The 24175-nt window shown below is 44.8% G+C and overlaps 2 protein-coding genes across 3 annotated transcripts; one reads left to right on the top strand and one right to left on the bottom strand.

The window, feature by feature from the left end:
• Positions 1 to 1315: 1315 nt before the first annotated feature.
• Positions 1316 to 9176, bottom strand: LOC306776213 (AP-1 complex subunit sigma-2-like; the record flags this gene model as incomplete). Of its 2 annotated transcripts, XM_079266830.1 has the most annotated exons (5): positions 2648 to 2700; positions 6233 to 6263; positions 6773 to 6910; positions 6999 to 7107; positions 8998 to 9176. In XM_079266830.1, 5 exons carry the CDS (start codon positions 9174 to 9176, stop codon positions 2648 to 2650), a joined length of 510 nt encoding a protein of 169 aa, XP_079122956.1. The 2 variants fall into 2 exon arrangements, with proteins under 2 accessions (XP_079122957.1, XP_079122956.1); XM_079266831.1 differs by lacking the exons at positions 2648 to 2700; positions 6233 to 6263 and adding an exon at positions 1316 to 1351.
• A 4423-nt stretch (positions 9177 to 13599) lies between these two features.
• LOC306776688 (retinoschisin-like) lies at positions 13600 to 23800 on the top strand (the record flags this gene model as incomplete). Its single annotated transcript, XM_079267474.1, has 6 exons — positions 13600 to 13654; positions 13987 to 14012; positions 14665 to 14950; positions 22658 to 22799; positions 22879 to 23074; positions 23648 to 23800. The coding sequence occupies 6 exons, from the start codon at positions 13600 to 13602 to the stop codon at positions 23798 to 23800; spliced, it is 858 nt and encodes a 285-aa protein (XP_079123600.1).
• Positions 23801 to 24175: the final 375 nt, after the last annotated feature.

The following is a 24175-nucleotide window of genomic DNA, read 5'->3' as shown; positions in this document are numbered from 1 at the left end:
AACGTTAGCTCAGCTTGTTCCTCTGATAACTTAGATCCAGACGTCTGATGCTAATGTTAGCTCAGCTTGTTTCTCTGATAACTTAAGATCCAGACGTCTGATGCTAACGTTAGCTCAGCTTGTTCCTCTGATAACTTAGATCCAGACGTCTGATGCTAATGTTAGCTCAGCTTGTTTCTCTGATAACTTAAGATCCAGACGTCTGATGCTAACGTTAGCTCATTGTTCCTCTGATAACTTAACATCCAGACGTCTGATGCTAACGTTAGCTCAGCTTGTTCCTCTGATAATTTAGATCCAGACGTCTGATGCTAATGTTAGCTCAGCTTGTTCCTCTGATAACTTAAGATCCAGACGTCTGATGCTAACGTTATTATAATGCGTTATTATAACGTTATTATAATGCAGAATGACGTCATCAGACCTTCACATTTGTGATAATTTTTAGTTTTTTGGCATGACTCGTCCTACTCTGCCTCTGATTGGCTCACCCTGACACTTTTACCTGAAGCCCACAGAATGTCTGTAACAAGTGGACGTAGTCATCGTCACGTCACTCATTGCTTTGTAGACTGATGTTCTGAAGCCTCCAGTTAAGTGATTTTGCCTTCGCCATCTTGGATTACGGCCGTCGCCATGTTGTTTTTTCACAACCGATAAAGTGAAGTGACCAAATATCTGAACTGAGGAAAATGCACAATAAAAAGTGTGGGAAACGTTGAGTAGGATATGATGCGAACCGTTGTGTGAGGATACTTTGTCCTGAGATATCGTGTTCACAAGAACGGACAACTCATAAGGCACAGAAATCAGGACGTTTGATGATGTCATTCTGTTTGTTGCATGGATAATGAATATTTTTAGCTGTCGGTCCAATCTGACTTTTTTTGTTCCGTCGGTTGTGGTTTCAGAATAATTGCCCGTCAGTCCAATGTGCAGCCCCCATTCCAACCAATGATGAATGTACGAGTGACAGGCATGTAACAATATGTCACCACGAAATATATGACGACATATTATCAATAAACACACTGAAGACTAACTTCAGTTTCACTGGATGTTTTGAATCCTCATTAACAGACATTGAGCTCCAGGAGACAAACCTGACTCAGCCTCAATGTTTAGCAATTACTGTCGTTTTTTAAAATTTCCTGCTGTGACAAAATCGTTTCATGACAGTCACGTATATATTTAAATAGTGCGCTGATAATATTGTTACACCCCTTGATGAACCAATCACAGTGCTCAGAGGGAAAGGTGCTGGAGGAGCTCGGCATGCGGGGACGATAGCAGCGGCAGCAGCGATGGCAGCCAATCAGTACACAGGCACATTAAAGTACTCATGACGGGGCTGCATGGGGAGAGAAACGCACACAGATCAGCAAAACATGGAGTCACAGCAGCCTCATGCAGGAGGCAGTGCAGCAGGCTGGTCACTGTTTCACAACCTGGAGCGTTTTTAAACCACGTTCCTGCGTCTGAGCGACGATAACGGAGACGTTGAGGTCACATTGCAGCATGCTTAGTGGCTGCTGTTGGCGGCTTTCTCCTTCAATACTGGACCAATTTAAAAAAAATGTAAAGTCACTCAGACACAGAAACATGGGAGATAGGGTCCAGGTAGAAAAATACCAAAGTCACCATTTAAGAAAAAATACTTTCACCACTGATCACATTTATCCGTTGAAGGGAAAGTTATTTTTCTCTTGGAATAAAACGTTCTTAGCTTAGCATAGATGAGAAAAGAAGATACTAATCTCATGTCTATACAATCTGGGGACACTTAGCGTAGCATAAAGACTGGAAACAGCTAGCCTTTCCCAACATGTCAAACTAGTGCACTACTTTAGGGTTCATTTTACTTTTCCTACTTATCTAAAGTCAAACAAACAAACTCACAGTGAGCGTATCTGCATCTTGCATTCTTTCTGAAGGTCTTTGGGATTGAATTGTTGCACACTGGCCCTTTAAATAAAGGGAAACTAAAAAACAATACATTCCCCTCAAAAGCAAAATACATTTCACCATCAGTGAAGAGCAAGTGAACAATTGAAACCAACATGTTGAAACACGTGTTGATGTTTTAATCATATAAAAACATCAAGTAGAAGACAATGAGACGTCACGTAAACATGGAAAACAAAGACACAGACTGAAACACTTTCAATACAAACTGGCTGAGGGGAGACGAACTAGATCTCTAGCGGGCTGTATATATGTGTATATATATATATATATATACATATACATATACATATACATATATATATACATATATATATACATATATATATATATATACATATACATATACATATATATATACATATATATATACATATACATATACATATACATATATATATACATATATATATACATATATATATATATATACATATATATATACATATACATATACATATATATATACATATACATATACATATACATATACATATATATATACATATATATATACATATATATATATATATACATATACATATACATATACATATATATATACATATACATATACATATATATATACATATATATATACATATACATATACATATACATATATATATACATATATATAGGGACGGCCTAAATCCACACACGTAGTATTCACCTCAGCATCCTAATTCTGGAAAAGACCAGAGGACTCAGAGACCATATTTGGGACCATCACACCTGTGAGGCAAAGATTTTTTTAAGGACACAAACAAACAGAACAACCTCCACACACACATGAACGGTGCACCGCCACAATAAAAGCTCGATTTATTTATGCCTCACATGCAAAAAGAAGTTGAGCTGAGCCGCAAATTCTTCTGAGGCTTCACGATGCCAAAAAAAGAAAGATCTGCTAGCTGGCACCGAAAGTAATGAGCAGCTCCTGGGAGTGTGTCATTAAAGGCTTATTAAAGTAAGCTGGACCCCCTGTGGTGTGTTCCACGTACGTATTGCAGCACCGTGCATTCACTGAAGCCAGAGGAGCTCATTCTAAATGTGCCATCATCTTAAATGTGCGTTGTGTTTAAAGGTTTGACATCTTAAACACTGCTTGTTGGAAATCGTGTCAACACATGAAGAAATTCTGCATCTCAACATGACGGCGCCCTGGTGTTATTAAACAGATCTCATAATTAGCCTGATTAACAAGTTACACTGACGAGGAGTTTGATTCGAGTTCTTCCTCCTCCTGTGTTCTCAAGGAGCAGGAGACGTTTCTGCATTTGATCTGGTTTCTGTCTCTGATTATAAAATGACATCAATGAGGAGGCGCCTCAACAGTAATGAGCTGTCAATCAGCTCTGAGTCTTTGTCCACAGAGAACGGTGGTTCTATGTTCATCTGGCAGCTGATCTTTCTGTTGATTTATTTTTCTCAACAAGTCCCAAGAAAAGACAAAAAGCCAACAATAAAATGATACAAATGAGTGTGCAGCCGAATGCTGACATATCTTCTTCGTTTGTTGTCCAAAAACTACAAAGAACGTGTTTTTTTGAGTTCGTTCAGATTCACTAACGTCTCAACAACACAAGCTCAGCAGCAGAGCAGCAGCTCCTGTCCTGAGAGGTAGAATCAGTGTGAGTGAATGAGTCTGGTGTGTTTGTAGATCATAGATAACAGCTTCATTCCCTCAGAAAGGTCTGTCTGACAGCAAGCTGAAGAGCTGAAGACATTCTGAATACAGCTTCACTTCAACTGACAGTTGATGGTTTTGGTCTTTTAATGGGATTTGTTGAGAAGAGAATAAAACTTTTCCTTATTCTTTAACATCTTAATATTAGAAGATAATTGTGTAAAATAGTTATTTTGGGTAAAAGATGATTAGTATATGTTAAATACTTTTGCAACACAGGTTATTGTTGACAGTTTTACACGTCAACAGTTTTACGACAAAATGCAAATGTCTCGAGTTGCAAAATTATCCTTTAAATCAACATTGACTTCCGTACATATTCTTTCCTGAAATAAGATCGTACGGTGACCAACAAGAAGGGGCGGGGCTTCACCTCTCCATGCATCAATAGGCTGATATTATTGGCCAATATTAGCTTCTCAGTGCTCACCTCAGAATATATGCAACATACAAATATTTTAGACACATGTGATGCACAGCTTTGATATTTCAAGTTTACTCATATTTCAAGCTGCGAACATATTCTGCTGTAGTGCGCATCTTTATCACAAAGAAGAACATTTGAGGAAGGTTCTTTGTTTGTGTGTTAAAGAGAGTGTGTGTGTGTGTGTGTGTGTGTGTGTGTGAGTGTGTGTATGTATGTGAGAGTGTGTATGTATGTGAGAGTGTGTGTGCGTGTGTATGTATGTGAGAGTGTGTGTGCGTGTGTGTGTGTATGTATGTGAGAGAGTGTGTGTGTGTGTGTGTGTGTGTGTATGTATGTGAGAGTGTGTGTGTGTGTGTGTGTGTGTGTGTGTGTATGTATGTGAGAGTGTGTGTGCGTGTGTATGTATGTGAGAGAGTGTGTATGTATGTGAGAGAGAGTGTGTGTGTGTGTGTGTGTGTGTGTATGTGTGTATGTGTGTGAGAGTGTGTGTGCGTGGTCTCAGGAATGCAGACAACGAGGCTTTGTTTCTGGGCTGCGACCCCGAGATGTCCTCCCTCCAACCAATGGAGTGACGTGTGAGAGGACAGAGGAATGTGTGGAGCAACGAGAGTATAATCGCTGGAAATATTTTGAGAAACACAGAAAGGGAGAACAACACGTCTGAAGCACTTTGCGGTTAGTTTTCTGGAGTCTACGGTGAAGATATAAAAGATATTAAAGTCTCAACTACTGGATGTTACTTTGTACTTCTAATGTTAACGTTCAGGACGACACGTTCTCACTCTCAACTCGTCACATATGGAGACTTGGTCAGGACCAAATGAAAAACGGCAAAAGCTGCAGTTCCTCAAAAGACCACTCGAGGCTCCAAAACACCGAGTCGATCCCCATTGACCTCCATCTTAAAATGAACAACTTTACAGTGGAAATAAACATGTTTACAGACGAAATGTTACATAACTCACCAATTACATTATGGTTTAAAGTTAGGCATAGTTGAGGGCGTGGCCTCTTTGAGTGACAGGTGGGTGTCTCAGGATGCTAGTAGCTACTAGCCGTCTGCTCTGCTAGCGCCACTCAAAGATCCACCTCTTTGACCATTGCTAGTTTGTGGCGTCACTGTTAGGATGGCGAAACCTCTGGGCGACGTCACGGGGACTACGTCACGGAGACCACGTCACAGAGACCACGTCACGTCACGGAGACCACGTCACGTCACGGAGACCACGTCACGGAGACCACGTCACGGAGACCACGTCACGGAGACCACGTCACGGAGACCACGTCACGTCACGGAGACCACGTCACGTCACGGAGACTACGTCACGGAGACCACGTCACGGAGACCACGTCACGGAGACCACGTCACGTCACGGAGACCACGTCACGGAGACCACGTCACGGAGACCACGTCACGTCACGGAGACCACGTCACGTCACGGAGACCACGTCACGGAGACCACGTCACGGAGACCACGTCACGGAGACCACGTCACGGAGACCACGTCACGTCACGGAGACCACGTCACGTCACGGAGACTACGTCACGGAGACCACGTCACGGAGACCACGTCACGGAGACCACGTCACGTCACGGAGACCACGTCACGGAGACCACGTCACGGAGACCACGTCACGTCACGGAGACCACGTCACGTCACGGAGACTACGTCACGTCACAGAGACCACGTCACGGAGACCACGTCACGGGGACCACGTCACGGGGACCACGTCAGGTCTTACACGGTCTATGATCAGGATCCCTTGGCATCACTGTTTACCGTAGTGGGATCCTCTTTGCCAGCGTGAACAGCAGTCTCCTGGGTGAAAGTCCTGTGTTGGACTTTGTTGCTCTTTATATGATGTCACCTCCTTCCTGTCATAGTTACCGCCGTGTTTGACGAGTTGGGAGTGAGAACGATTTGCGGAGGAAGAGTTATTGATTGGAAGTTAGGAGTTCAACACATCAGGGTTAAAGGCAGAAACAACACACACCAGCAGCTCCCATCTCTGCCGTGTGTCACTCACACTCCAGATGTTGCTGTTGCTGACGTGTTGTTTCTGTTTGTGTCGGTGAATCAAAGGTACATCTACGGCTAATGAGCTAACGCTACAGCAGAAGGGTTATTACGGTGTTTTACAAACTGTACCTGCAAACAGGCGCATCTGAAAGTCTATGTTCTGCAAATCACAATCGTGAAAGAATACAAAGAGGCAAAGAGAGAGAAACCCGTCAGCTGGAATCAAAGATCAAGCAAACTACACGAGAGACAACGAAGCCAATGAAAACAACAATCACAGGAACTAAAGCAGACGGCACTTTTGAAGGGAAACTTAATCAATTTCAAACTGATTGGAAATGCCAGAAAAATAAAGTTTAAATATTGCAAAAAAAGTGTTTACGCTTGGCTGAGGTGGATAAAAAACGAAATGTGACAAAGTGCAGCGGATTAAAAAGTATGAAACCGTACTTGCTGTAAGCAGGATTGAATTCTTAAGATGGTAACTGTATTTGAGGAAGCGGTGCTTGTGGAACAAACTTCATTAACTTTCTACTCATTTCTTTGGTCTGACCTCCTAACTGTTGACGGTAACAGTGGAGAGTGAGGGCCGATTATTAATACAGCAGCAGAAAGATGGAGGCCGAGTCCTCGGTGTGAAATGGATCGTGTCCCCGGCCGTCGTCTTACCTCCTGCAGCAGGTCGGCCTGCTCGATGGCCTTCAACACCGTCTTCTTGGACGTCTCCTGAGCTTCTCCACCCAGCAGGAACTCATCCAGGATGAAGTACGCCTTCTCAAAGTTGAAAATAATGTCCAGCTCACAAACCTGAAAGAAACACTTCACTATGAATGTGTTGTAAGTGCAGGTTCAACAGGCGGGGAAACGTACGGACACCCGACGTTAGAGAACGCACACTGCCAAAGTATTTGTCCAGCAGCTCCACGTATCGGTGGATGATCTCCAGCGTGATGAGCTCGTTGTCCTGGTGCTCGATGGCACAGCAGAAGTACAGGCTGGCGTATCTGCAACACGGAGACAGATGTTGAGTTCACAGCAGCATTCAGGAAACCGTTGGAGGCACCGATACACTTCGTGTGTGTTTACTACTGGAGCACCGACGGCACACGACCGAAAACACTCAACATTGGAAAAAGGCGCAGCGGTCCCGAGACCATCACCGGCCTCGGCCGACCGAACGCAAGGTCCTGGCTTTCATCCACCCAGCCAGGATGCATGCTGGGTAGTGGAGTAGCATCAGTGCCCTAGCTGGGTTAGCTTAGCTTCCATCTGGGCTCTGCTCCCTCTCCTCTCTGGAGCAGTTTGGTGGCCTTTCAGTCCGTGCAATTGATTAAAATTTTCCATGAAAGAAAAGTCGCAAAAAACAGGTTAATTAAAGTTCTGAGAAAGAAAGAAAATCTGAACCTACAGGTTGTTGCGTCTCTACAAACAATCTTCAAATTATGAAAACTGCAAAACATCAACCTGACAAAGTGAACACAAGAAGCTGACTTCATGCATTCTCATGAGGGAGTGCTATAAACCGTCTCCTGGCTCGCTGTGATATTGCTGACACAGCGCTTTACTGCGCTTCACGTGATTCATTTAAAGCCAGAAGCCGGACGGACACAGAAGGCCGGTGCGAGTTAAGCCTCATGGTTTCTTTATCCTGATAATCCCTCAGCCACTCCTAGGCATGTGATGATCGGCTCATAAAGGAGCTGCTCAGTTGATCCCTCACAACTAGCGGGTGAAGGCCACAATGGACCCGGCTGACCTGCTGAGACCAGCAGCAAGTACTGGCACGAGTTTGAAACTCGACAGGACGGGAACTCGCTGGCGTCGCTTGCTATGTAGAAAAGGTTCAGAGTGAAACGTGTTGATGTTGTTCAGGTTCATTCTTTGGACGTGTGCACCAGAAGGAGGAACATCATGAAGGACTAACTATCTGTTAGAAGGAATGCCAGAGGGAGGCTGAGTCCACACGGCCCGACCAGTATTCAGAGTGTTAACGGCTGCGTTTAAAAAGTGGGATATGAAGTTAAAATGAATCTTCATCAGCCGGGGAAACAGCTTAGTCGGCACAAAATCTTTTTCGGAATAAAAGGCAAAAATTCCGGAATATATTTTGTGTGTAAGTAGTCAATGTCGCATTTGTCAACCCGATGACAAAGTTAGATTAAGTGTTGAATATGAATGTTTTCTCGACAGGGCGATATTTTGAAATGCTGAAAACATCGTAGAGAGAAACACGATGTAATGTTTTCAGCCTCTCCTCCTGTCCTCTCTCCTCCTCTCCTCCCCTCCTCTCCTCCTCTCCCCTCCTCTCTCTCCTCTCCTCTCCTCCTCCTCTCCTCCTCCTCTCCTCTCTCCTCCTCTCCTCTCTCCTCCCCTCCTCTCCTCTCTCCTCCCCTCCTCTCTCTCCTCTCTGCTCCCCTCCTCTCCTCTCTCCTCTCCCCTCCCCTCCTCTCTCCTCTCCTCTCTGCTCCCCTCCTGTCCTCTCTCCTCCTCTCCTCCTCTCCTCTCTGCTCCCCTCCTCTCCTCTCCTCTCTCCTCCTCTCCTCCTGTCCTCCTCTCCTCTCCTCTCCTCCTCCTCCTCCTCCTCCTCTCCTCCTCCTCTCCTCCTCTCTCCTCCCCTCCTCTCCTCTCTCCTCCCCTCCTCTCTCCTCTCCTCTCCTCTCTGCTCCCCTCCTCTCCTCTCTCCTCCTCTCCTCTCTGCTCCCCTCCTCTCCTCTCCTCTCTCCTCTCCCCTCCTCTCTGCTCCCCTCCTCTCCTCTCCTCTCTCCTCCCCTCCTCTCCTCCTCTCCTCTCCCTCCTCCTCTCTCCTCTCCTCTCTCCTCCCCTCCTCTCTCCTCTCTCCTCTCCTCTCCTCCTCTCCTCTCTGTTCCCAGAACAAGTCCCCATATCCTACCCACCTCTTATAGACCACCTTGAGGTCTCTCCACTCCAGGAAGCTGCACATTTTGGGCTTTCGGGCCAGGACCGTCTGCACCAACTCCTTGGTGATCTTCTTCTTCTCCTTATCCGACAGAGGCACGTACCACTTCTGCAGCCTGAGCTTCCCCTGCCGACTGAACAGAAGCATGAACTGCATCTGGAATGAAGGGATGAGAGAAAAGAACAAGAGACAGAGAGATCCGTGAAACACAATGAGAGACGAGGAGAAGCAAGCACGAGATATTTATATCTGTGTTTGACAGAAATAATGTGATTTACTCGCTTTCTCTGAAGGTTTCACTGCTTCTCAAGCTCTTTCTCACTGTTCAACAATTAACATGTCACATATATATATACACACATACATACAGTATATACATATATATACACATATATACACACATGCATATATATAAATATACAGTATATATATACACACACACAGATACATATAGTGTGTATCTATTTTATATTATCCTGCAAGATGATACATCAGGCTAATCATTTAGTACAGCGGTTCCCAAACTTTTTAGGCCACGCACCCCCTTCTACATCCCGACTGGGTTCGCGCACCCCCCCCTTAATAAAAAAAAAAAAAAAAGAAGCAACAGAGCCTTTTAAGCCTTCATAGCCGCATAAGAATCGGACCAATGAGAGAACAGTTTGCTCGCGCGTGGCATTTGTTTACAAGATTTAGTCCGCTGTTAAATGTTGCAGTGTTACACAAACCGAACAAAGGAGCAACTGCAACAAAGCAAACGAACTGAAGGTGTGAAAACGCCCTGAAACACTGCAACAAAGTTTCAATAACTTTCAGTGACACAAGGCGTCACTTTTAAAGAGCAATACGGATGCGATCACACACGCACAGGCTCAGAGGCAGATTATCACATTTAATTTACAATTAATGAGCGACTAATGTAGCCAGGATGTCTTCGGACAAAGCATCGATGCGGCGCGACACAGTGTTGTTGGACACCGGGATCATGTCCAACTTTTTTGCTTCTTTCTCCCCAATCATACATTCCACCATCTCTCTGGCAGCTGGCGAGCTCACGTCTTCAGTGATTGTGTGCGGTAGCCCCTTTCTCGCTATTCTGTAACCAGATATGAAGCCCGTAGTGCGTCATTTATAGACCCAACACATGAATGAGACTCCAGTTGTTTTTGGCTGTTTTGTAACTCCTCCAGTTTGGATATAAAGAATGGAAGGGGCTTTTGACTTGCACTGGCATGCTTGGTGTTCAGGTGGCGACGTAAATAAGAGCTTCAGACTGTTAGCCAGAACCTCACTGCACACCACGCACTGTGGCTTTGGGGAATCTGCGTTGCCAATCCAAGTGAAGCCCAGTCACAGATACTTTTCATCATATTTCCTCTTTTTTTCCCAGTCTGATGCTCACTCTCGTTTCCTCTTTTTTCACCTTGACTCCGCGATGGGCCGATGTGCTCCCGATTTGTCTGTGCTATCCCTTCCTCCTTTCGGTCTCCTCCGTCTCATCTTCCTCTGACTCTGGCTCGATTTCTTCTCCCGGTCTCTCCCCAACGCACCTCTCCGTTCCCCTCGCCTCCGATTCCTCTCTCTCTCTCTGTCCCTCTCCTCTTTTACGACTGATAGCTTCAGATGTCCCACCTGACAGTTTTTAAATTAAAATTACATTTTTTTTTATATTTAATATTATTACACCATCAGACCGCCATTACACTTTTCCTCTCGCGCACCCCCTAGAGGCAGCTCGCGCACCCCACTTTGGGAATCCCTGCTTTAGTAGATAGTACTGAATAATACTTGTTTGAATGAACATCTTTTGACACACACATCTCAAAACAATGAGTTACTAAATCATTCTAATAACTTACAGGATCTTTGTTTTTCATAACAAGTCTAAACTTTCATTTATTTATTTATTTTCCATTTTACTGCCAGCGTTGGGCTTCCATAAAGAACAGAGGGAGTCCTATGTTAGACGGATTATAATTCTTAATTTGTGATATTGAACGATATAAAATAAAATAAACTTGACTCGATTTCAAGAGCAAGACTGATTGTAACAACTTGAGCCAAAATTATGGAAATTATTACTGCAAGACGGTCAATAAATTACCTTTAATCAGGTCAATCAAACTCATGTATTAATTAACATAACGTTATGTGTATCTGCTGCCATGTGTTTCAGATAAACAACATTTAGCTTCATGTTCAGAGACAACATGATTTTAATGAAACATACGTTAAAATAAATAACGTGACATTTTAACATCCAATTGAAGACACAGTTCTCTACACGTGATTCTTCTTCTCCGTTTATCAACACAACCGAACGGAAGTACCGTTAACACCGTAATTCAGCGGTTAGCATTAGCTTGTTTAGCCTGTTTTAAATACGACATAACCGAGCGGAAAAACATAAACGGTGTAATAATACAGCGTCTAAAGTACTTACCGTGTATTAAAACACTGGCGTCTGAGGGAATAAACTGCCACCCACCGCCACCCGGACTCATACACGGCCAGTGGGCACCGAGCTTCTGATTGGCCAATGAGGAGCTCACGACTTGTTCATTGGCTCACTCGCGCTCTAATAGTCCCCGCCTATCACTCGATTTCGCGGATGTGATTGGCTTGTTTTTGCATCGATCAAACTACATTAAGACGTCATCATCAAGGGGCATCAGAACGTTTCAATAAGTGCAGGAATTTAGATGTTTATAGAATAAATACAATAGTTCAACTATATATATTTATTCATCTATTTTTTTAAATTAATTTATATATATTTTGTATTTTATATTCATTCATTATTCATTTATGTAGAATCTTTCATACAAACCTGATATAGAAAACAAATAAACAATATAAACATCAATAAATACACGATATAAATATACAAATAAATATCAAGAAAATCTTTGAAATGAATAAATAAGATTCTATAGAATAAAATAAAATACATTTTTGAGAAGAAATAAAACTCTGATTACAGTTTTAAAACTAAGGTTGTAACATTACTCCAGATTGAAATGGAATGTTGGGTTATGTATCCTGAAATTAAATTAAAAAGCTGTATTTCATGAAGTTAAAAATTCAAATAAAAGTAATTGCTAAAAAAAAGTCCGATTAAAATGATAGGTCTCTTCAAAAATACTGAGAGAGCTCGTTATTCTAACAACCAGAGGCAGCGCGCTCCACAGTTTAATAAGGGCATCAACACAGAAGGTATTTCTATTATTACTCTATCAGATGCATAAAAACATGAAGAAAGAAAAGTGGTGGAGGACCTGAGTGATCTGACGAACATAAAATGCAAGAAAATGTCTGATGTTGGGAGAAGCAAAGTCATTCAAAACTTTATCAACAACTAAAATAACTTTAAAATCAACTCTGAAAGATACACAGCCACGTGTTCAGCAGTGGGGTGATGTGAACCAGTTTCATTGTTTTAGTAAAGACAGCATTCTGAAATAACCATAACAAGCTCATACATACAAAGAAATATATTAAAAATAAATGACAAAACTAAAACTACACTATGTAGCCATGCATACAACACTGAAGCACTAAAGCACACCGGTCCTAAAGCTGACATCAGGACTTCAGGGTTGTCATTGCTGACAGACTCACTCACAGATCAATAGTTTACGTCACAGCTAAAGGAGAAACGTCTCTGCTGATGGCACAATATTGACTGTTTTCTGTCCAACACAGTCGGGTCAGAGTGGACAGTCAGAAGTGACCTTTAGAGGGAGGAGCTAAAGTTAAAATAAATACCGAATAACACACTTTTCAGGCGACTAAGACGTCACAATTGACTTTGATGAAGTGAAAACACAATGTGAAAGGGTTAAAGTTGTGAGGCGAAAACACGGACAACGCTGTGGTAGAGACCTGTCAATCAGCGTGTAGCCCCGCCCTAAAGCATCCCCTGCTTTATGGTCTGTGTGACTCTAAATGGACCATAATGTACTAAATGAACATCATGCTGTATTGAAGAAGACTTGAAACTAGAGATTGAGACATAAACTCATGTTTACAATGTTTACTGAGGGAATAAATCAAGAGAGAAGTAGAGTCATTTTCTATAGACTTCTATACAACCAGAGGAGTCGCCCCCTGGTGGACATTAGAGAGAATGCAGCTTTAACACATGAAGCTTTGACTTCACTTTATTCAGAACTGGAGGTTGTCTCCTGGAACGTCTCTCTCTAGAGTCTAGACGTGGATATAACCCTAAAGAAAACGTAATATTATTATATTCCATTTCTGTCAATAGATCCCCCCTAAATGCGACACACTGTACCTTTAACATCACACAAGGATCATCTGTGATTGCTGTGAACTGAGCCTCTAACATGTCGTCCCTGGTTGTTATGTTGTCAGCTGACACACAGAATAAAGAACGATCACAGTGCTCTCCCACTGTTCACCACAGGTGCAGCACAACAGAGGAGCCTTATGGAGGCGTCTGAGGCCAATAAAGAGCGTTAGATAAATCCATGCAGGCCTGTGGATTACAGTAATCCCAGCCACGCTCTCGTTTGGGGAGCACACACTCATCACAGTCCAGCACCTGAAGAGGAAGATGGAGGTGACTGCTCGGTGTGCTGCTGTACTCTTCCTCCTGCTTCTGTCTCAGGGTAAGTCACAGTGCAGCACGATACACTCACTGTCTGGACTTCATAGTGTTGTTCATGTAACCGTGTTATGAAAGTACCGTCGTGGCCAAAGAGCGGATTATTGGTTGAGTTTATCAAAATGTATTTTTTGTTCTTCAATATCACGTTGTGTCTTCTGTTCACATGTACAGAAAGTATGCAGAATAATTAGATATATTTGTCACAGTAAAAAGCCAGCAAACAATTCATGAATTAATTTGTGTTAATGAGTTTTGATTTTAGTTTCTTTGCTCTTTAGTTTCTCCTGTAAAACCACCTTCACCTGCTTCTCCATTTCATGCATCCACTGACAGCTCTGATGGCCGTTCACTCTCAAGAGGTAAGAGCTCAATAATAAACACCAAACGATGTGATATGAACCCTGGATTAACTTGTGAGTGTGTGTGCGCGTCCTTCAGGAGGAGGAGGCGGTCCAGGAGGAGGCGGTCCAGGAGGAGGCGGTCCAGGAGGAGGCGCTACAGGAGGAGGCGCTACAGGAGGAGGCGGTCCAGGAGGAGGCGCTACAGGAGGAGGCGCTACAGGAGGAGGCGCTACAGGAGGAGGCGCTACAGGAGGAGGCGGTCCAGGAGGAGGCGGTCCAGGAGGAGGCGGTCCAGGAGGAGGCGGTCCAGGAGGAGGCGCTACAGGAGGAGGCGCTACAGGAGGAGGCGGTCCAGGAGGAGGCGCTACAGGAGGAGGCGCTACAGGAGGAGGCGCTACAGGAGGAGGCGCTACAGGAGGAGGCGGTCCAGGAGGAGGCGGTCCAGGAGGAGGCGCTACAGGAGGAGGCGGTCCAGGAGGAGGCGGTCCAGGAGGAGGCGCTACAGGAGGAGGCGGTCCAGGAGGAGGCGCTACAGGAGGAGGCGCTACAGGAGGAGGCGGTCCAGGAGGAGGCGGTCCAGGAGGAGGCGCTACAGGAGGAGGCGGTCCAGGAGGAGGCGCTACAGGAGGAGGCGCTACAGGAGGAGGCGGTCCAGGAGGAGGCGCTACAGGAGGAGGCGCTACAGGAGGAGGCGGTCCAGGAGGAGGCGGTCCAGGAGGAGGCGCTACAGGAGGAGGCGCTACAGGAGGAGGCGCTACAGGAGGAGGCGGTCCAGGAGGAGGCGGTCCAGGAGGAGGCGCTACAGGAGGAGGACCAGCAGGAGATCGAGACGTGGACATCAGATACTAAAACCTGCACCTGTGACTGTGAGTCTGCCGGCTCACCGACCGTCGGCCCACCTGTTCCGCCCACCTCACCGCTGCCCCCTCAGGGTGACCTGCTGAACTGCATGCCAGGTGAGGAGTCCCCCCTGACAGGTCACATGACCTGGGTTTACCTGTAGTCTGCTATAAACCAGGCCGTCATGTGAAGGACAACGATAACATTCACACACGTGAAGATTATTATCTGTATCCTGCATCTTGTGCTCACAGAGAGCTCCAGCTGCTGTGATGGAGCTGACGTCCTCCAAGTCTCTGCAGTGGAGCACGATTCACCACCATGATCTTGACAATTTTCAACTCGAAAGCTACGACAATGATTTAACTTAGTGTTGGTTCTGTTGGTCCCTGTGGACTAAAGTGGTCGTGTCTCTGAGCACCAGGGTCTCTTTAAAACCTCTCATCTTACTGCAGCAGGTCTGACAGTTCTGGTTCTCCCGTGCCTCCCTTCCCTCCAGCGGGTCCAGCAATATGTCCTGGGTCTCCAGCAGAGAGGAGAAGCTCTGCTCCTGGAGGAGGAGGAGGAGGAGGAGGAGGAGGAGGAGGATTCTGGTGAAACCAGATGAACTCATGCAGGTTCACCAGAACCTCCTTCAGCTCCTTCAGACCCAGATCATCCAGCAGAGACCGGTCCACTGTGGACCGGTCTCTGCTGGATGATCTGGGTCCTGGAGGATCCTGCTGGAGGATCTGAGTCTGAGCTGAAGGAGGTTCTGGTGAACCTGCATGAGTTCATCTGGTTTCACCAGAATCCGACCCGGTGGCTCCGATGACGAGCATCAAGAACAACTCTATAGAAACAGACCATCTTCTCTCTGATGGTCTCTGTACTGATGGAGGTCTGTAGAGGATCAGGACTACACTGAGACTGGTTCATAGAGGATCAGGACTACAGTGAGACTGGTTCATAGAGGATCAGGACTACAGTGAGACTGGTTCATATAGAGGATCAGGACTACACTGAGACTGGTTCATATAGAGGATCAGGACTACACTGAGACTGGTTCATATAGAGGATCAGGACTACACTGAGACTGGTTCATATAGAGGACCAGGACTACACTGAGACTGGTTCATGTAGAGGATCAGGACTACACTGAGACTGGTTCATATAGAGGATCAGGACTACACTGAGACTGGTTCATATAGAGGATCAGGACTACACTGAGACTGGTTCAGAATCAGTTACAGCACCTTTGAGTTCTGTTCCGTAGATTTAAGAAATGAGCAGCTGTGAGGAAGCGGCCTGAGATAATCTCATCACCTGTACAGGAATGTGATGATGAGATTAGGAGCCCTAAATAGGCGGTGGCCTTCACTTAATAGCACAATACAGCGGACAGAGCAGCGCAGATCAGATGATGTCCCGAACATCTTCTTCCTCCTCATCACGCCATCCTCCTGCTATCAGATCTCAGGTTAATTAGATCAGGAAGCTGAGAACACTTAGTTGGGGAATGAAATCATGACGCCATTCAAATGTTGCTCGGACGTTCGTTGTGATGCATATTAGAGCCGGTTGTGTTTGTTGGGGCTGAATGATTTGGATTTCACACAAATGTCCACTTTTACTGATACTCTAGTGCAGGGGTGTCAAACTCATTTTCACTCTGGGGCCACATCAGCATCACGGTCGCCCTCAAAGGGCCGGTTGTAAATGTAAGACGGTGTAAATGTAACTACGGTACTCCTAACATAGTTAGTTTAGTTTCCCGGGATATCTGTGACTTCCACAACACGTACTTCCAGTTGTGTGATTTCTCCTCCGCCATTGTTTCCTGTTGCTGCTGCAAAATGCATTCTGGGATATTTGGCTGTCCCAAGTACAGACAAGTCACCTCCGATGCATCCCGGGTAAAATGGGCAGAGCGAGCCACATCCGGGCATTAGGGCCGTGCTTGGCTCGATGTGAACTTTGAATTGGAACAGTACTTTGGCTGAGACTGATGACGTTTCAGTACAGAGAAGTACGCATGTTGAGAAACTTGTTGGAAATCCTCTTTATGGGCTGTTGCATCTCCTGTCCACCTGTTGTGATAGTTTTAATGTCGGCACACAGACAACATGCCATCTCATCACTTCGACTTTCTATCTCATAATTTCGACCATGGGGATATTTTTATTTTCACATCTAACTTTAAATTTTTGTAAAAAAAAAAATAATAATAATAATTTTTTTTTTTTCTGGCGGATTCGTGGGCCACATAAAATGACGTGGCGGGCCTGATCCGGCCCGCGGGCCGTATGTTTGACACCCCTGCTCTAGTGATTCACACGGGAAGTTGGACAAAAGGAAAGATGCTGAAGTTGCGAGTTTGTCTTTAAAGGAATACCTCGCCCTTAATGAGCATCTGTGCATCAAGGCAAGTTTATTAGTATAGCACATCTCAACAACAAGGTAATTCAAAGTGCTTCACATAAAACCATTAAAAGCATCAAAACATAAGGCAAAAGAAAAGGAGATTTAAAAACAATTAAGAACATTCATTAAAACATTAAAAAACAGTGTAAGAAATAAAATGCAGTAGTAAAATGCAGAAATGCAGGAAATTGATTCATATATGTATTGAATGTGGTTCAATTAAAGGCAGCAAACAGAAAGTCTTCAATCTTGATTTAAATGAGCTGAGGGTCTCAGCAGACCTGCAGCTTTCTGGGACTTTGTTCCAGATATGTGGAGCAGAACAACTGAACGCTGCTTCTCCATGTTTAGTTCTGACTCTGGGAACAGGAAGTAGACCGGTCCCAGACGACCTGAGGGGTCGGGATGGTTCATAAGGTAGCAGCAGATCAGAGATGTATTTTGGCCCGAAACCATTCAGTGCTTTGTAAACCAACAGCAGGATTTTAAAGTAAATTCTTTGTTGGACAGGAAGCCAGTGCAAAGACCTCAGAACTGGAGTGATGTGATCCACCCTCCTGGTCTTAGTGAGGACTCGAGCTGCAGCGTTCTGAATCAGCTGCAGCGTTCTGACGGACTTTTTACAGAGACCTGTAAACACACCGTTACAGTAGTCCAGTCTGCTGAAGATAAATGCGTGGACAAGTTTTACACATCCTGTTGAGACATAAGTCCTCTATTCCTTGATATATTCTTCAGGTGATAGTAGGCTGATTTTGTAATTGTCTTGATATGGCTGTTCAGGTTGAGGTCTGAATCCATAACTACACCTAGATTTCTGGCTTGGTTTGTGGGTTTTAACATCAGTGACTGAAGCTGAGCGGTGATTTTCAATTGTTCGTCCTTGGTACCAAAAACAATTACTTCTGTTTTATCTTTGTTTAATTGAAGAAAATTCTGGCACATCCAGTTGTTGATTTGTTCAATGCAGTTACCCAGCCCTTGTATGGGATTATAGTCCCCTGGTGACATAGTTATGTAGATTTGTGTGTCGTCTGCATAATTATGATAACACACTTTGTTGTTTTCCATAATCTGAGCTAGTGGAAGCATGTAGATGTTGAACAGAAGAGGCCCCAGTATTGAGCCTTGAGGAACACCACATGTCATTTTAGTCAGCTCTGATGTGTAATCAGCTACAGACACAAAGTATTCTCGGTCCTTCAAGTAGGATTCAAACCAGTTAAGTGCTGTGCCAGAGAGTCCCACCCAGATGTTTAGTCTTTCTAGGAGTATGGCATGGTCGACCGTGTCGAATGCAGCACTGAGATCCAGTAACACTAAGACTGAACTTCTGCCATTGTCTATGTTTAAGTGGATGTCGTTGAAAACCTTAACAAGAGCAGTTTCAGTGCTGTGGTGCTGTCGAAAGTCTGACTGGAAAACATCAAAGCAGTTATTTACGGCCAAGAAGTCGGTCAGCTGTTGGAAAACTGCTTTTTCAATTATTTTACTTAAAAATGGGAGGTTTGATGTTGGCCTATAATTTTTCATCGTTGCGGAGTCTAAACTAACCTTCTTTAGGAGCGGTTTAATAACTGCAGTTTTTAGGGCTTGTGGGAAGACACCTGAGAGAAGGGATGTGTTTACAATATGTAAGAGATCAGTGGTCATGCAGTTTGAAATATTTTTGAAAAAGTGTGTTGGTAGAATATCCAAGCAGCAGGAGGATGACTTCAGATGTTGTATAATGTCTTCTAGGCTTCTACGGTCGATTGAATGAAATTGTGTCATGATATTTGAATGGATGTTATTCAGAGATCGGGACAACACATATCCTGTGGTTGGTGTGGAGGCACTGACTGCTTGTCTAATTTTCTGAATTTTGTCAGTAAAAAAGGAGGCAAATTGATTGCATGCCCAGGTGGATTGGAGTTCAGCAGCTACCGACACTGGAGGGTTTGTTAGCCTGTCGACGGCAGCAAATAAGGCGCGTGTGTTGTTCTTGTTTTTGGTTATGATATCAGAGAAGAATGACTGCCTTGCATTTCTAAGTTCCAAATTATAATTGTGAAGTCTCTCTTTATAGATGTCACAGTGAACCTGGACATTAGTTTTTCGCCACCTGCGCTCAGCTTTCCGACACTCTCGTTTCTCTATTCTGACCAGCGTAGCATTTCTCCAAGGAGATCTTTGCTTCCCCGAGACAACCTTCACTTTAGTGGGTGCAATGGCATCAATCATATTTTTTACTTTAAAATTGAAGCCATCTACAAGCTCATTGACTGAGAGGCAAGAGAGGGCTGGTGTGGAGGAGAACTTGTGAATAAATAGTTCACTGGTGTTTTCAGAGATGTAACGCTTTGTCACAACCTTGGTTTGGACATTTGTGTGCAAGGAGATTGCACTCTCAAAGAAAACACAGAAATGATCAGAGAGTGCAACATCAGTCACAGCAACCTTGGAAATGTTTACAAGGTCTGTCTGTCTGTCTGTCTCTCTGTCCTGTCTGTCTGTCTACATGTCTCTCTGTCCGTCTGTCTGTCTGTCTGTCTGTCTGTCTGTCTGTCTGTCTGTCTGTCTGTCTGTCTGTCTGTCTGTCTGTCTGTCTGTCTACATGTCTCTCTGTCTGTCTGTCTGTCTGTCTCTCTGTCCTGTCTGTCTGTCTACATGTCTGTCTGTCTGTCCTGTCTGTCTGTCTACATGTCTGTCTGTCTGTCTGTCTCTCTGTCCTGTCTGTCTGTCTACATGTCTCTCTGTCTGTCTGTCTACATGTCTGTCTGTCTGTCTGTCTACTTGTCTCTCTGTCTGTCTCTCTGTCTGTCTGTCTGACTCATAGGCAAGGCAAGGTCTCATCAGTTACTCTCCACGCGTTTCTTTGAAGGAAACGCTGAACAAAAGAATCAGAACGCTGAGAAAAGTCTTGATGAGTTGAAGTAAATAGAAGCCGAGTTAAACAGCAAAACATCTGTTTACAAACTCTCACACAACTGGTGCAGTTTCATCTAAGTCTCATTTAATGCTGTTGGGCTCTGGCCATATGGCTTAAACATGTGCTGTGGACAAAGAGAATCAGGCCTTCACTTTGTCGAGCAAAGGGTTCATCCTGATTTGTAGTTGATAAGAGCAAAGGGATTTCACACTAGGGTGTGAATTTCCCCCCCCCCCCAAATAACCATGGTAACCGCGGCAATCTCATTGGCCGAAGGCCAAGAGACCCCAGGACCCCTGTGGTTCAACCCCTGTTCTACAAAAGTGCCTGCAGATCACACCTCCTGGCTTTTTCCAATCGACCTCGGTCGAACAGGGAGCACACACACCGCTCTCTTCGCTCGGACACCCCCGTCCAGGCCACAGAAGAACCAGCTTTCCCCCCACGAGGGAGCCCCTCGAACCCTCATCAAACCCTGTCAGGTCACGAGCCATTTCGCTGGACGAAACAGCCCGCGATAACGAATCTGCATCAGCATTCGTTCAGTGCTTTCTGCTTCTTTTTATTTTTTTGTGCACAAACCGGCACAGAGGAGCCGACGAAGCCTCGCTCCTCTCCTGACCGATGATTACCGGGAGACCTACGGACCACGTCGTCTCAGCCGAAGTTAAACTGTCCTCCCTGCAGCGAGGACAGATCACGTCTGCGTTTGCTCCACAAACACGCCACGACGGACCGAAGCCGCACCAGCAAACGCCGTGCGACACACAGCGCCCGCTGCAAAGCCGCGCTGCAAGCAGCCCCCCCCCTGTCCCCCTTCCCGACGAGGAAGACGGACCACTTTGCTCACGAACCCTTCAACGTTGCAACGAAGCATCTACAAGTAAGATTCTTGGCATTTGGGCATAGCTTAGCTTAAATTAACTTAAGTTTAATTCAGGCCATTCATTTATATGTTGATATTCCCGTGTTTTTGTTGTTTAAATTACTGTCGCGTGATATCGAGATATTACGCAACTCCTCGCGGACGAGAGAAGCTCCGCTGTATTCGTGTATTAACTGTGACTGTTTGCTTGGATTTATTTGATTTCTTTTCATTGGTTTTACTACACTTCGTGTAGTATTCTCTGCTCATTAAATCAGCTCTGTGAGTGAAGTGTGGAATCTCGGCTATTGTACATAACTGCTGGCAGTTCTACCGACAACGGCACGTTATGTACGATACGCCAGACACCCCCATTATCACTACAACGCGGACAGCACGCAGAAGTCTGATCCATGAGCCCCCACCTTTTTCCTCGTTCCTCCTTTCACGAAACACGCACATACACATAGCTCCTAATTCTACCCCTGGGGAACCTCGTTCAAACGAGCGCCTCACATCACGTGCTGCCCAGGCACACGTGAGTACATACAGCAGCCTAACTGCCATTTTGTCCGGGTCCCTCGACTCCGCCATCTTTGTAGTTTTTAGCTGTAGTTCTTAAGGCCCCTCCCCTTTGGCCAGCGTCACTCGACGCCGCCATCTTTGTAGTCTTTAGCGTAGCTGTAAGACTCCCTCCTTTTCACCCACAGACCCACACACACACACACACACACAGACATACACTCTCATCCATTTTATTCATTCTTTAGTTTAGGCATATAAAATTGTATGATAACGTTTGTTGGTTGCAATATTAATTGATCTGATCATTTATTATTTTGATTTAATAAACTCTGTTATACTTTAAGGAGCAGTCGTCTGTGATTACTTGTGCATATGTATTTGATAAGACTGTATGTAGTGGCCTGTGCTCGAACTTAAAACCCTTCACTGTCACTGAATGTATAGTCATACGCAGACTATTGACATTATGAGTGACTACTAATTATGAGACTTAGTTTTATCGTTTGGTTATTGGTCCCTGTTCGCAGGGTGGTGCCCCGTTTATATTAATAATCATTAATAATTGTTACATACATCAATAATTCTATTGATGTCAAGAATTCAGTTTCTTAAATGCTGATAACCCAAACACGCTCCTTTAGATCCCAACAATGCAGTCGTATGATCACTACTCCACAAACACATGCGTCCTTTGTTAAAAGCTGGTTGTGTCATAACGCTAGAACAGAATTTGCGAAACTCTTGCAAGACTGGAGGACAGGTAGTCGAGTCTCGCAAGAGTTCTTGCAAGATTTTGCAATTTATGGGAAATCATTTCGACACGAGTTTAAGGCGCATGTGTTTGTGAAGTAGTGAACATACGATAAATGAGACTTGGACTATTCTGCACCAGTTGTGTGAGAGTTTGTGAACAGATGTTTACTTCAATTCATCAAGACTTTGTTCAACGTGCGGCACGAGAAGAAGAAGTTTCCTTCAAGAGTTCAAGTGAAATGAGGGAAAGTAACCGGCGGTTGTGTTCAGGGCGCCCTGCTCCTTTAAACAGCTGCTTCATGGGTCACATTGAAGTGTGAGGTGATTCTCTTCATGCATTATTTATCGGTGTCATGTCCTCCACAGAATGTCCTTACCACAGAGCTCTGGGCTTTGAATCTGGATCTGTGGAATCAGACCAGATCAGCTGCCCCAGTCAGGACCAGTACGTGGGCTGGTACTCCTCCTGGATCCCCTCCAAGGCTCGCCTCAACAACCAGGGCTTTGGGTAGGTCACCACAGCCCAGTTCTTCTTTCTCTCATCGTCACTGTGAACGACAGAAGCACACCTTGTTGTTTGTCGTCAGGTGCGCGTGGCTCTCCAAGTTTAACGACCCGCATCAGTGGATCCAGATCGACCTGAAGGAGGTCTCCGTGGTGTCCGGCGTCCTCACTCAGGGCCGCTGCGACGCCGACGAGTGGATCACTAAATACAGCGTCCAGTACCGCACGGTGGAGACGCTCAACTGGATCTACTACAAAGACCAGACGGGAAACAACAGGGTGAGAACACAAAACACCCGTTTCAAAGCTTTCATCTGCAAAACTATGTTCAAATACAACACTTTACTCATGAGCCGTACAAATATCCGTCTTCTCTCCAGTCGTATGGAACTAGATGTCTCTTGGCATTCGGTGCTCAGAGCACCAAAAACACTACGTTTGAAAAACCATGTCTCTCTCAATAAAGCCTGACCCGGTTACTGAGGAGGATCCATAGTTTCATGAACTATGTTTAAAGAAAACAGTTCCTACATCTTCACAAGGTCTGCGTTTCTCAAATGTCACGTTTTGTTTCGGTGCTCGTCACGACAGGTAAGCGTTCCTTTAAATCAACGACACAGCATCACTGCTGCCAGCTGTGATCTATGGATCTTGAAGTAAGCGTCTAAAGAAACAACAGTTTGATATCGAATCAGTTTTATGAACACACAATACTGCATACGAGTACATCAGAAATATGAAATAGATAGAAAACGAATTCCTGCTCTCCAAAAGTGCAGAAATGAGTTTCCTGTGTGTCGCTGAAGGTGGAGAGACGTGATGATGATGAAGTGATTGAGTGAATATGTTCAGGTCTTCTATGGGAACTCGGACCGCTCCTCCACGGTACAGAACCTGCTGCGCCCCCCCATCGTAGCCCGATTCATCCGCCTGCTGCCGCTGGGCTGGCACACCCGCATCGCCACCCGGCTGGAGCTGCTCACGTGCATGAACAAGTGTCCCTGAAGGCAACACGGCCGGCTCACTGTCCACCTGATAACCTGCAGCCTGCCAACAAAATAGATCCTTCATGTTACTTTGTTATAGGACCAGTGGTGGAGAGTAACTACGGTAAGTACCTCTACGCAAGTACTGCAGTTCTATACACATGTGAGGTACTTTACTTAGTCTTTCCTTGTTACTGTATTTTTCACTGTACTACATCTCAGAGGTACATATTGTACTTTTTACTCCACAAGTGACACAAAATGATCACAGAGAGATAAAACAAATACAACGAGACTCAAATCAGCTACAAAGACACAAAATGACCAAAAAGAGACCAACATTGTCTCATAATCCGTCCATGCTCACAGGACAGCGACGCTACAATCTAATATC

This window comes from Melanostigma gelatinosum (assembly GCF_949748355.1).
Source record: "Melanostigma gelatinosum genome assembly, chromosome: 4".
NCBI lineage: Eukaryota > Metazoa > Chordata > Actinopteri > Perciformes > Zoarcidae > Melanostigma > Melanostigma gelatinosum.
This window is presented reverse-complemented; position numbering and strand designations above follow the sequence as displayed.